The sequence below is a fragment of the Macrosteles quadrilineatus genome, unplaced genomic scaffold (assembly GCF_028750875.1).
Source record: "Macrosteles quadrilineatus isolate MER2022 unplaced genomic scaffold, UCM_ALF_1.0 Scaffold_6__1_contigs__length_79288215, whole genome shotgun sequence".
NCBI lineage: Eukaryota > Metazoa > Arthropoda > Insecta > Hemiptera > Cicadellidae > Macrosteles > Macrosteles quadrilineatus.
The window spans coordinates 56522762-56536334 of NW_026542599.1; the positions used below are offsets into that span (position 1 = coordinate 56522762).

The window sequence follows — 13573 nt, forward strand, 5'->3', positions numbered from 1 at the left end:
ACCTTAGAATACGACTTAACCGATGTTTCTCAACTAATGTTCCGGTGAGGGAGTCTTTAGTCAACCAGTTGAACCCTGAGTCAGAATTGGAGAAATGCACTGAAAAACTTGAAGATATTGGTTTACTAGTAGATTCTTATGAGGGCAATGGAAAGGATCATGAATACCAGCGGTTGACTGCAAGGTTGCAACATTTGTATGCACGTATTGAGAGGATTCCTGTCGGAGCTTCAGCGGATGATGGTGAGCAGGGGAGGACAACACTGCTGGAGAAAACCAAGAATATGCTAGAGTCTTTTAAGGAGAAGAAAACATCTGCAGAGAAAGTAGTACCTGAAGCTGTGTCAGATCCCAAATTAAATTTGGCGGAGAAATCTAACGTTGAATTGGTTGATGAATTTTTGGGTCAGGACAATGGACCAATCAAAGTTGATGCTACAAAGGACCTTGTACAACAAGAGCAGCCTGTCAAGACAAGTACATCTGAAACTTTGCTGCCGGGGCTTCCACCATTGAATTTAAGGAAGGAGGAAATGCTATCTTCTGATATCCAGCCTAGCAAGGAAATGTTTAATGCAAGCGCAAAATACCACAAGACCAACGCTGTTCCAGTGTATAAATGGGGCATCAGATTTAACAATGAATCAAAACAAAGTGTAGGATCATTCCTGGAGAGAGTGGAGGAATTAAGAAGAGCTCGTGGAGTCAGCGAACAAGAGTTATTTGAATCAGCTGTTGATTTGTTTGAGGGATCTGCACTTGTATGGTATCGGTCGACAGTAGGCAGGATAAGCTCCTGGAAGGCCTTATGTACTGAGATGAGAACTGTTTTTCAGGCTCCTGATTATGAGTTCCGACTCCATCATGAAATATTTACCCGAATGCAAGGTGACCAAGAACAAATTGACATGTTTATCGCAGCGATGGAGGGCCTATACTCTAGACTATCGGAGAATGTACCGGAACAGGTGAAGTTAAAGCAGATATTTAATAATCTTAATCCGCAGCTCCAGGATAGACTCGCTATGTTTGACATAAACAGCATTGAAGAACTTCGGTTCATGGGTCGAAAAGCGGAGGCAGGCCGACTGAGATCTTTGTTGCCTAGGTCTGTTTCAGGAAATTCCTCTCCATTGGAGCCTGACTTAGCTTGCGCTCAATACCACAAGCGAAAGACATTCTCGCCCTCAAAGGTAGCAGCGTTACAACCCTCTAGACCTCCTAAGGTTCCCAATGCAAACACTAAATGTTGGAATTGTGGTGTTGTTGGCCATCGTCATGTTGATTGTGAGGAGCCTCGTGAAAGGTTTTGTTACGGCTGTGGTCAACAGGATGTGATAAAGACTAAATGTTTAAAATGCTCGCCAAAAAACGAGTAAGGCAGGGGGTCAGCTCGCCAGATCATGTTGACTCCCTTCAAAAACTAAAACCTGAACTCAACAAAATCGATTTCTTACTTCAGTTTAAAGCAAATGATAGGCGTCCATACTTAGATGTTAGGATTTTTGGGAAAAAGGTTAGGGCTTTGTTGGACTCGGGAGCATCCCACACCATACTTGGGAAGGATGGACTTCAGTGGATTAAAAAAGTACCGGCCAAAATGCAGAAGCTAGAAAATCGCTGGATGGAGACCGCTGATGCTCAGAAACATTCAATCACAGGCCAAATGATAGTGCCAATTACCCTGGAAGATAGAACTAAAAATATCCCAGTAATGATTGTGCCGTCATTGCAGCATAGCTTGATCTTAGGTATCGATTTCTGGAATTCAATGCAGATAGTTACCGACATGTCAAATACTACGTGGGAATTTTCAAGACCGAAAGCAGGTGTGGCCGCAATCAACATTTCAAGTGGTATAAAATCTGAGGAGTATCTCAGTGAGGAAGAAAAGGAGGAGTTAGGAGATTTCATTGAGAAGAATTTTAAGAATGAAGATACTACTCTCGGACGGACTAACCTGGTTGAACATTTAATAGACACTGGTGATGCTACACCCATAAAACAAAGATATTACCCTATGTCACCAGCCCGCCTCCAAGAAGTATATGATGAGCTAGACAAAATGTTGAAACTTGGAGTTGTCCAACCCTCGAAAAGTGGATGGTCCTCACCGATTGTTCTCATCGACAAGCCGGATGGTACGAAACGCTTTTGCGTAAACTATAGGAAATTGAATTCAGTAACTAAGCGTGATGCATATCCCCTCCCATTTGTCACGACAATTTTGGATCGCTTGAGAGATGCGCAGTACCTGTCATCTATTGATATCAAGTCTGCCTATTGGCAGATCCCATTGGCACCAGAAAGTAGAGACAAAACGGCTTTCACTGTCCCTGGCAGAGGGCTCTATGAATTTGTTACTATGCCTTTTGGCTTACATAACGCTCCGGCGACATGGCAGCGGTTCATAGATTCAGTGATAGGAGCAGATCTAGAGCCAAACGTATTCGTGTACTTGGATGATATTGTTGTTGTCACATCGTCTTTTAAGCACCACCTACAGGTATTGGGGAAGATAGCTGAACGCCTAAAAGCAGCCAAATTGACAGTTAACGCTGGCAAGTGCAACTTCTGTAGACCAGAGCTCCATTATCTTGGGTACATTGTGGATCGGGTAGGCTTAAGAGTTGACCCTGGAAAAGTGGAAGCCATAATTAATATTCCGGTTCCGAAGAATCAAAAGGCAGTCAGGCAGTTCTGTGGAACAGCGTCCTGGTACAGGCGTTTTATACCCGACTTTGCCACACGAATGTACCCGCTGACCAATCTGCTCAAGAAGAAGCAAAAGTTTGAATGGGGAGATGAGGCACAACAAGCATTTGAGGACATCCGAAGCTGCTTAGTAAAAGCCCCAATTCTGACATGTCCGGACTTTTCTAAACCTTTCTCTATTTCTTGTGACGCCTCAGGAGTGGGACTTGGTGCTGTTCTAAGTCAACAGAGTGAGCTTAAGGATTAAATTACTAATGAGCCGCTGGGAGAAAATGTAATTGCCTATGCAAGCCGAACACTGACGAAGGCAGAACAAAAGTACTCTGCTACAGAGCGGGAATGCCTCGCAGTGATCTGGGCAGTTGAGAAGTTTCGGCCCTATGTGGAAGGAACACACTTCACAATCATTACTGACCACTACAGCTTATTGTGGCTTCACAATCTGAGAGACCCTCAGGGGAGACTTGCTCGTTGGGCGCTGCGGTTGCAGCCGTATAGTTTCGACCTTGTGCACCGCAAGGGGAAGGAACATGTAGTGCCTGACCTTCTCTCTAGGACTACGTTATTCGAAGAAGAAGAAGGGAAGCCCCAAGTCTATGCTGTGGATCACCAGCCTGAAGATCAGAATCACCTGGAATCAGAGGATCAAGAACCCCAAGAGGAGTTAGCGGAAGGAGATGAAGAGGAGAGCAGACGTGACAAGTGGTACTTGAAAATGTGCCGAGAAGTACAAGAGAAGCCTAATGACTATCCCTGTTGGAAAGTTCAGAATGGAAAACTCTGGAAACTTATTTCTACCAAGAAACCCATTGAGGATGACAAGGAAGGATGGAAGAAGGTAGTGGCTAAGGACGATAGAGGAGGAATTTTGTTACAGTATCACGATGAGCCTACTGCTGGACACCTGGGCATCAACAAGACATATGCAAGAATTCAAGAAAACTACTACTGGCCCAAGATGAAGCAAGACATTGCTCGTTATGTTAATCATTGTAAGATCTGTCAGCAAGTAAAATATGATCAGCAGAGGCCTTCTGGCTTCATGGGGTCTTATCGTGGGGTTGCTAAGCCCTTTGAGATGATTAGCGCTGACGTGCTCGGACCGCTTCCAAGATCTTCTGCGGGCCACAAGTACCTATTCGTGGTGATGTGTACATTTACAAAATTTCCTTTGTTGTTTCCCTTGAGGGAGATTACTGCGAGCGCCATTGCCAAGAAACTGGAGGATGACGTGTTTATGCTTTTCGGAGTCCCTTCCTACATAATCTGTGACAATGGGTCAGAGTTTAGAGGAAAGCAAGTCCAAGAACTAGCCAGGAGTTATAATATAAAGCTCTTGTACAATGCAAGGAGGCATGCTCAAGCCAATCCGACCGAACGGGTTAACAAAACTTTAGGACCCATGCTTAGGGCTTACATTGGAGAGAACCACCGCCACTGGGACCGTAACATAGCTAAATACGGATTTGCTCTCAGGTCGGCAAAACATGAAGCCACCAGCTACAGTCCTGCATACCTCAACTTTGGACGAGAGTTGATCGCTATCAATGAAGATGCGGATCCAACCAACTCATCGGAAGAAGCTCCCCAAGTAGAAGACTCTTCTGCGTATGGAGATAGGTGGAAGGAACTGAAGAATATCTACAAAGATGTCAATGGAAAGCTTCGGAAGGCGCATGAGAAACAAGCCGAAAGGTATAATCTACGAAGAAGAGAGGTAGTCTTCAAGGAAGGGTCCTTGGTTCTAAAGAGAAACTTTCCCATATCCAATGCTGCAGCTCACTTTTCAGCAAAGCTCGCTCCCAGATACACTGGTCCCTATCTCATCCACAAGAGAGTGTCACCAGTTGTCTATGACCTAAGAGACTTAAAGGGCAACCCCTTAGGATCATGGCATGTGTCGGACCTCAAACCATACCACTAAACGAAGAGAAAATTGAGGCAATTTTCTTCTGGCGGGGGAGTGTGTGCAACATTTTGCAACAATTATACTGATCGGAGTCAAGACTGATCACCTTGACATAATTTCTTGGTAGGGATGCGCGCTCCTAACCAGCCGATACCAATTGTTCAGCATGGCTGTGTTGCATTTTGCCTTGCCAGATTGAAGGCACTAAGGAAATTCCAAGTTAGTGGTCAGCATGGCCTACGTGAGTAATGACTAGGTCACGTGATGGCTGAGCCTGCTGCAACCGGCATAGAGTCCAACGGTCTAAGGAGCCTCTACTTGACCCTCACTCAGCCCTGGGATTTAATTAGAGCAAGTTAACCTGCATTTCTACCTGAAGACCCTCGTCTCACACTTTGAGGATTTTTGCAACTTTTGCGAAGAGGTGAGGCAGATAATAAATTTGTATTTCTAATTTGTCCAAAATAGTAACATTTTGAGCAAATTTCTGATTAAAGTAAATATATTTTCTGGAAACTAATTATTTGTTGAACATGATTTATTCATGCATGGACCAATGTGAAACACTTTTATGCATTTAATTAATGTAATATTTTCATAGTTAAAAGAACAAAGAAAATTATATTTTACTGAAACAGATGATATCAATTTGAAATATATGTTCCAATGTTAATAGTTACAGCATTTTATGAATTTTTACAAGTTGAATTGTCCCTGTTGAAACAAAGTAGTTTGTGAATATTCATGTTTGTTACAATATTCATGTCTGAAATATTCTGAGCTTTTAAAAATTTGTAGATATAAATATTATATGCTCCTTGTTTAGTGTAAATAATATGTTTTGTCTAATTGTTTAATGTTTGTAGTTAATCTGGTCCATAAATATATCAAACATAAAATGAATATTGCCCAATGATTTAGTAAGTATTTTGTGCTATTTTCAATCAGACCTAGCCTGGACATTTTTAACCCTTTGTCAGTAATTCTCTTTTAATTGTTCTAGATATTTAATTGTAAATACTTGTAAAACCTGAATTCAAACTTGCAAATGAGTATTCACTTAAAACAAATATTAAATGAATTTAAATATTGTTGCTTAGAGTCTATTATCTGTAATAGTTTCAGTTAATCAATTTATAAGCAGTTTTACTGGTGAATCTTATGGTATTTAATGAGTTCAGAGTGGATTATTTAAACTGAGATTTTAATAATTATTGTTGAATATTTTTGTAGTATGTTATGTACCTATGTCAGTTTATGTGTCAAGTCCAAGTAATTTTAAAGTAATAATTTACTACTGGCAAAATAGTGTTTAAATCATGATCATTTATTAATTAATTGTTTTGTACTTTTGTGTCTCTGAAAAAATTACTGTATTACAATTCAGTTACATAAAATTCCAAGGATAATCAGCTTGAGATATTCAATTTAATTTAAAATGTTTAGAATAATTTTATAAGGAACCATACTTTTTATAAGGGAATTTTTGTAGGGTTTTCCCCCTGGGACCTACCTTGCTGTGGTGGATCTACCTTGTACGGAGGCACCTACCCACCTACCTACCTACCTACCTGGCTGAGACGTGCGGAGTTCACTGGCCTGGCTTACCTGAGACTTGTGGTGGCGACAACCTGTGACTGGGCTACTGGACATCGCGGGACTACCCTGGCGTGTCGTACCTGGGATTGGAGCTACAGACTCAACATTCGATAAGTCGATCGTCTTTGATTATTGATAGGCCTATTTAGACATTTTGTGTGGGATATCCCTATTTAATGAACGCTAGGCGGACTTGGACATTGAACTTTCAGCAAAACTGGGTGTTCACCACATTTACTGCCAGACTCAACGCTTCCCAGCAGTAGATTAGTGTATAACATAAATATATAAATAGAGCTTAAGAATTTGTGTATATGTTTTATTATGTCTAGGGTGTTCGTGTTGAAACAAATATTTGGTGGCCACCAAACTGACAATTGATGAATATTGTGTTGTATTTAGGAATTAGTATTGAAACTTCCACAGTCAATAATTAAGAGTTGTCAATTTTGTCTATTTTTGGTCTTGATATCTGAGTATAGCCTTATCAAGTCAGTTGTTCTGGCACTTTGATCTGAATAAATTATTGAGGCTGAATTACAGGTTTTTTTTTTGTTTGCCTTTAGTCTTTTGAGTAAATAGATTATAATTTTGAATCTTTAGGTACAGTGACTTAAACAGTAAACTGAATCTACAAGTAGGCCTAAACTAAGATAATCTTTACTGGTTTATTATCATATTCATTTATAAATTTTTATCCATGCAAGAATAGATTAATCAATTTTTGCTCTTTTCTTTAATTCTTAATTTTTGGTTTAAAAGAGTTTTGTTTTTGTGACTATCTGCCCTCACTGAACCCCCCTTCTCCACTGAAGCTAGCAGGTGCAATTTGGAACGTCACAGTCTGTAGATGAACCATCAAAAGAAAGTTCCCTCCCTAGATTTGTTTACATTACGGACATATGGAAAATTTTTCACTACCGGTACTTTTGAAACAGCTGTTGATATTTAAATTTTATTTTAAACAACACACTTCACTACAAGTATATTCCACCACATCTAACATTCCGAAGAAAGATTATATTGACAACGTTATGTAATTGATAAGGCTGAGACAACTGACATCGGCCACATGTCAAGGAATTTTAGCTAAACTTAGTCGTGGGGTTATACTGTTTACTAAACAGTATAACCCCACGACCAACTTCTCTAAACTATGGTAGAAGGTTCATTGGAACAGAAGTAAGGTATGATAACGAAGGAGAAATGAAAATTACAGAGAGATCCAGCTTAAGGGTGGATCTCCCTTTGAAGTAAGAACATGCCTTCTCAACAAACAGATATTTTTCTCAAATAAAAGCATAGATTTAATCTGCATTACACTGATGAAATCGCGGAAGTGTTTACTACATAGACCCACCAATACGATTTTAATACTATTTAAAGGTTCTACCAAAAGATGAGAAACCAGTTAACATAGTAATAATAACACCGATGACCGATGTATTGGAAATATTTTATTCATTGAATGATCAACCATATTTTGTAACTAACGCAACAGTCAATATTGTTTTTTACACTTATTTATTACTCATTAAACAATGCTAAATGCTCAAAACTTGTAAGAATTCACTTTATTTATCGCAGTTAGATGAATAAGCGTAAGCTTGAATGTAACTGTTGATTTCGACGGGTTTCACCTAGTACAAAATAATAATGAAAGTGCAGAAGGGCACGTTGGCCAGGGTAGCCGGAATTTCATCCCTCTGGAATTTTACCCTCTGGACAAAGCTCACGTCACTATCACGTAGTAACTTGGGCGCTCTAAAGTTTGTTCGCGGGAGGATATTTACCACCTCAGATTTAAGAAATTTCACTCTATTTATCACAGTAAGATGAATTAGCGTAAGCTAGAAAGTAACCGTCGATTTAGTTGTAGCTTAGTCAACATGACTGGTATTTATACAAAAATATAGCAACCTCTTTGTGGGATAACCTTATATATGTTTAATTGAGTATATTTATCAATAGACAATAGACAATAGACAAAATCTTTATTGAAATATTCCTAGAGAACATTCATGCGTCAGGTACATAAAATGTACAGTATGTACGTAAACTATTACAGTAATTTGCAATTACAATTAGAATTTTTTTTCTTTTTTTTCTTCTTTTTTTTCATGGTAGCTTATTGTTTAAGAATTCATCCTCAGAGTAGAACGGCCGGTCCATAAGCCATGTTGTCAGGTGCTTCTTGAGCAGATTGGGTTGTTCTCTCTTGAGGTGCTCTGGTAGGTTGTTAAAGTACAGAGCACCTTTGTAGGATGGTTTCTTCTCGTACAGACTCAGATGGTGTTGTGGGAGGGAAAAATTGGCGGCATGTCGTGTGTTGTGCTGGTGTATGTCTCTGTGTCTTGGCTGGGCTGTTTTAGTGGTGTGGATAATGACTTCTCTTATGTAGAGTGAAATTGATGTGAGAATTTTAAGGTTCTTGAAGGCTTCTCGGCAACTGTCTCTGTAGGTCGGCAAGGCATCTAATTGCTCTTTTTTGCTTTAGGAGTACTCTTTCCATGTTGCCTTTTGATGTTCCACCCCAAGTCGCAATGCCATATCTGAGGTGGGACTCGAATAGAGCAAAATATGCAACTTTGGCTACTTCTGGGCTGCAAGCTTGCTTGATCCTACGTATAACGTAGAGACTTGAACTTAGCTTTTTGCAGAGCTGGTCTATGTGGGGTTTCCATGATAGCTTGGAGTCAATTATGATGCCTAGGTATTTTGTGGTGTTTTGTGTTTGTAGTCCCGGTATTGTAATGTCTGTGTTGTTGCGTTTAGTGGTGAAAGTCATTTGAACGGGTTTGCTTTCGTTTAGAACTAGGTCGTTGGAGGTACAGTATTGCTTTGTTCTCTGGAGTTGTGTGTTGGTTTTCTCTTCCAGATTTTCCATTGTTTTGTCCGCAAATGTGAGAACCGTGTCATCTGCGTACATGGTGGTGTGTCCATCTTCCCCAATCCAACTAGGTAGGTCATTCGTGAGAAGGAGGAAAAGGACTGGGCCAAGTACTGATCCTTGGGGTACTCCTCTTTGCACGTCTACAGCTTTGGATTGGGCCTTATACTTTGTGTTGTTCTTTATGTAGGCTATTTCCACAAGCTGTTTCCGGTTACTAATGTAGCAGTAGTTATGTATTTGGCGCTTCTAGCCCAGGGTGAGGGTGAGAGCCCCCCAGAGCGGGTACATCCCCCCAGAGCGGGTACATCCCCCCAGAGCGGGTACATCCCCCCAGAGCGGGTTCATTCTTTGGACTTGAATAACCTTCTAGAGCTGGTTCATTCCTTGGACTTGAATAGCCCCCCAGAGCGGGTTCATTCTTTGGACTTGAATAACCTTCTAGAGCTGGTTCATTCCTTGGACTTGAATAGCCCCCCAGAGCGGGTTCATTCCTTGGACTTGAATGTCTGGACTGGGACTCGGGACACCCTCAGAAATTCAGAGAGCAGTCTTCTGCAGTTCCTTTTCATAGAACCCGCCTATAATTTCTTCGCCATTTTGATCGGTAATTAACCAGTCCGGTGTTTAAGATTTACGCTATTGTAAATATCTCTGAAGTCCAGTTTTGTTTATATTTATTGAATGTTGATCTTGAATAACCGTTACTCACTATGACGCAACATAGAATAATCTAGATTGGAGTCAGACACGTGACTTACCATAGAACAATCTAGATTAGAGCAAGAAACCTATATAGAGTATGCTGTACGCTTGAACTGCCAGTTGTGTTATAAAAGTGTTAGTGAAGCGTGTTAAGTGAGTGTGTATAGTCTAGGGTTATAACTACTCTGACTCACAATATATTTTTATTTTGTGGGGTCGAAGTTGAATCAATAGTGGAGATAACTAAAACATGTTCTTAATTAGTCTTTTGCTATCTCGTTGAAAATTTATTTGGTTGTGAGAATATTGTTCTCTATATAGAGGTGATGGCTAACACTACGGTGTGCTCATATTGCAAGAAATCTATTTCTAAGCCTCATATATCAAGACATAAGAAAATATGTCCGCAGAATCCTAATCGGAATCCTAAAGTGCCATGTGATTATTGTAGAACATTGTTCAGTGAAAACTATCTTTCTAGTCATGTTGAAAATTGTAAACAAAATCCAACCATACAACAACCTAAAACAAATCGGTTGGCTCCTTCTAATGAAGAAGAACCTCAACCCAGCACTAGTGGGATTAGTAGCTTAAAACGTAAACCTCCGCCTGATTCGACTCCTAATGGACAGCCCCCAAAAAAGGTTATACGTTCGGTAAATGGGTTTAGACCTTCTGGTACTCAATTTACACCACCTTCAATGTTCAACAAAATATATAATACTGCGGCCTCTATTTATTCTGGCATGAAGAAGGTTGTAACAAATACCAACTATCCTCCGACTACTGATGCTGAAATTACTCTTAGCAAACGCGCATTTAAGAGGAGATTGAATATTTATCAAATAGAAAACAATCATAATATAAAAGATCCCAAAACATATTTAAATAGACTTAAAAGTTTAGTTGTTGAGAAAATTCAACACCACCTGAAAACATCTGAAGTTAAAGTTAGATTTGTATTGCTGATTGATTATGTGAGGGATCCAGAAATCGCAGAGTTTAATTACAAAACAAAATATGAACCTATTTTATTAGCAAGTGATTTATCAGAATATTTTGAGACTGCTATAGGGGATCTCTTAGCGGAAATGGAGGATTTTTCAAAAAAAGGTTCTGGTTGGTCACTTAGCAAAATTATTAGATTAGAGCTGTATATAAATAAATACAAGCCAATCAGGGGTTCGAGTTATATAGAATTACCTGAAGGAATAAGTAGTAAAAAGGCTGTAATAAATGTGAGAAACAACGACCAGAAGTGTTTCTTGTGGTCTGTTTTATCAGCCCTTTATCCTGCTGCAAAGCATCCTCAAAGAGTTACACAATATAAACAACATGAACACGAATTCGATGATGCTTTGAAAGATATTGATTTCCCAATAGCGTTGACTGATGTGTTAAAATTTGAAAAACGATCGGGGGTTTCTGTAAATGTGTATGCTTGTGAAGATGAAGAAAATATCAATGACGGGGAATACTTTGAAGATTATCCCGGATGCAACAAGAAAAATTACAAAGAAACTGAGGAAAAGAAATCAAAATATATTACATACCCACTATACATAACTAAAGTTGAAAAAGACAGACATGTAAATTTGTTGTATTTAAAAGACGCAGGAGGTAATACTCACTATTGTTGGATAAAAAACTTAAGTCGATTAGTGAGGTCTCAAATCAGTAAAAATCAACACCCAAAATGGATATGTAATCGTTGCCTCATGCATTTTGGAGAGGAGCGTCTACTACAAACACACAAGGAAAATTGCAACAATCATAATCCTATACGTGTAAAAATACCAAAAATGATTACTACGGAAAGTGGGGATTTTCCTCCACGGGTTTATTTCCGCAATCATTATAAAAAGATGAGAGTCCCCTTTGTATGCTATGCCGATTTTGAAAGTATTTTAGCACCCATAGCGTCATGCAATCCCGAGTTGTCGGATGATAAGTCGTATACCAAAAAATATCAATCTCACGAAGCCATCAGTTTCTCATTGTATGTTGTATATAGTGAGGGTGATTATAAGGACCCAATTGATTATTTTGGTCCAGATGCCGCAAAGATGTTTGTTGAAAGCATTGAGAATGTATCTAAAGAAGTAGCCACATTATACAGTAGAGATGCTGCCAAACCCATGCGTTTAACAGATGATGATCGTCTAGCTATAGCTGGTGCTAGTAGCTGTCATATTTGTTGTAGGCGCTTTAACAAAAAAGATGAGAGAGCTCTCGACCACGACCATCTCTCCGGGAGGTTTCGAGGTGTGGCACATAAAGTTTGTAATCTGAATTTCCGCAAACCCAACTTCATACCAATCTTTGTTCACAACTTGAGTAATTATTACGACACCCACCTGTTTATAAAGATGTTCGGTATAAACAATGAGAACATTCGTGTTGTGCCTAATAATGAAGAAAAATACATATCTTATGAGGTGGTTGTTCCCGGTGGTGTAAATTTACGATTTTTAGATTCGTTCAGATTCATGCCTTCTAGCCTCGATAGTTTGGTTAACAACCTAAACAGAGATCAGTTTCGACACACTTCAAAATATTTCAGTGGGGATAAACTAGAACTGGTGTGCAAAAAAGGAGTGTATCCATACGATTATATGGACTGTATTGAAAAGTTTGATGAGACCGCTTTACCCCCGAAAGAGTCATTTTACAACAGATTAAATAAATCCAACATAGAGGACAGCGACTACGAGCACGCCTGCAAAGTGTGGGAGAGTTTCCAGATTAAAAACCTAAAAGAATACACCGCGCTGTATAACAGAACAGACACGCTGCTCCTTGCGGACGTCATTGAGAACTTTCGTGAAGTTTGTATGAATACCTACAAACTCGATCCGGCTTGGTATTATACCTCTCCGGGCTTAGCGTGGGACGCCATGTTGAAAATCACAGGAGTAAGTCTGGATCAGTTAACAGACTATGAGATGGTGCTAATGATCACCAAAGGAATTCGAGGAGGGGTCTCGCAGTGTTGCCACCGATATGCTAAGGCCAACAACCCATATATGCACGATTACGATCCGGAGAAACCCAACTCCTATCTTTTATACCTGGACCAGAACAATATGTATGGTTTTGCTATGGTGTCGTCGCTATGTTATGGGAATATACGGTGGTTAGAACACATAGATAATTTCGACGTACGTGGGGTGTCAGACACATCCTCGACTGGCTATATACTAGAGGTTGATTTGGAGTATCCTAAAGAGCTGCATGACGCGCACAGAGATCTCCCACTAGCACCAGAGTTACGATCGCCTCCGGGTTCGAAAACTAAAAAGCTACTCACCACCTTCTATGAAAAAGAAAAATACGTACTGCACTATCGCAACTTGAAATTGTACCTCTCGTTGGGGATGAGGCTGAAAAAAATCCATAGAGTCATAATGTTTGACCAAGGACCGTGGTTGAAGTCGTATATAGATCTGAACACAGATATGAGAACCAAGGCGGCCAACGATTTTGAAAAGGATTTCTTTAAACTCATGAACAACTCGGTGTTTGGAAAAACTATGGAGAACATCCGGAACCGCGTGGACATCCGACTCGCCACACAAGACAGACAGGTAGAGAAGTGGGTTGCCCGGCCCAATTTCAAGAGCAGCACCGTTTTCACAGAAAACCTGGCCGCTATTCATATGAGCAAAAACCACCTGTTATTTCAACAAGCCCATTTATGTCGGAATGAATGTTTTGGACATATCGAAGACGTTCCTCTACGACTTCCATTATAA

At 40.0% G+C, this 13573-nt stretch overlaps 1 protein-coding gene across 1 annotated transcript; it reads left to right on the forward strand.

The window, feature by feature from the left end:
- Nucleotides 1-11884: 11884 nt before the first annotated feature.
- LOC128997536 (uncharacterized) lies at nucleotides 11885-13573 on the forward strand. The gene has a single exon (XM_054423176.1). It carries the CDS (start codon nucleotides 11885-11887, stop codon nucleotides 13571-13573), a length of 1689 nt encoding a protein of 562 aa, XP_054279151.1.

Bases quoted from the DNA above. Each gene is read 5' to 3' on its own strand.
- LOC128997536 (XM_054423176.1), top strand. From the start codon at position 11,885: ATGTTTGTTGAAAGCATTGAGAATGTATCTAAAGAAGTAGCCACATTA.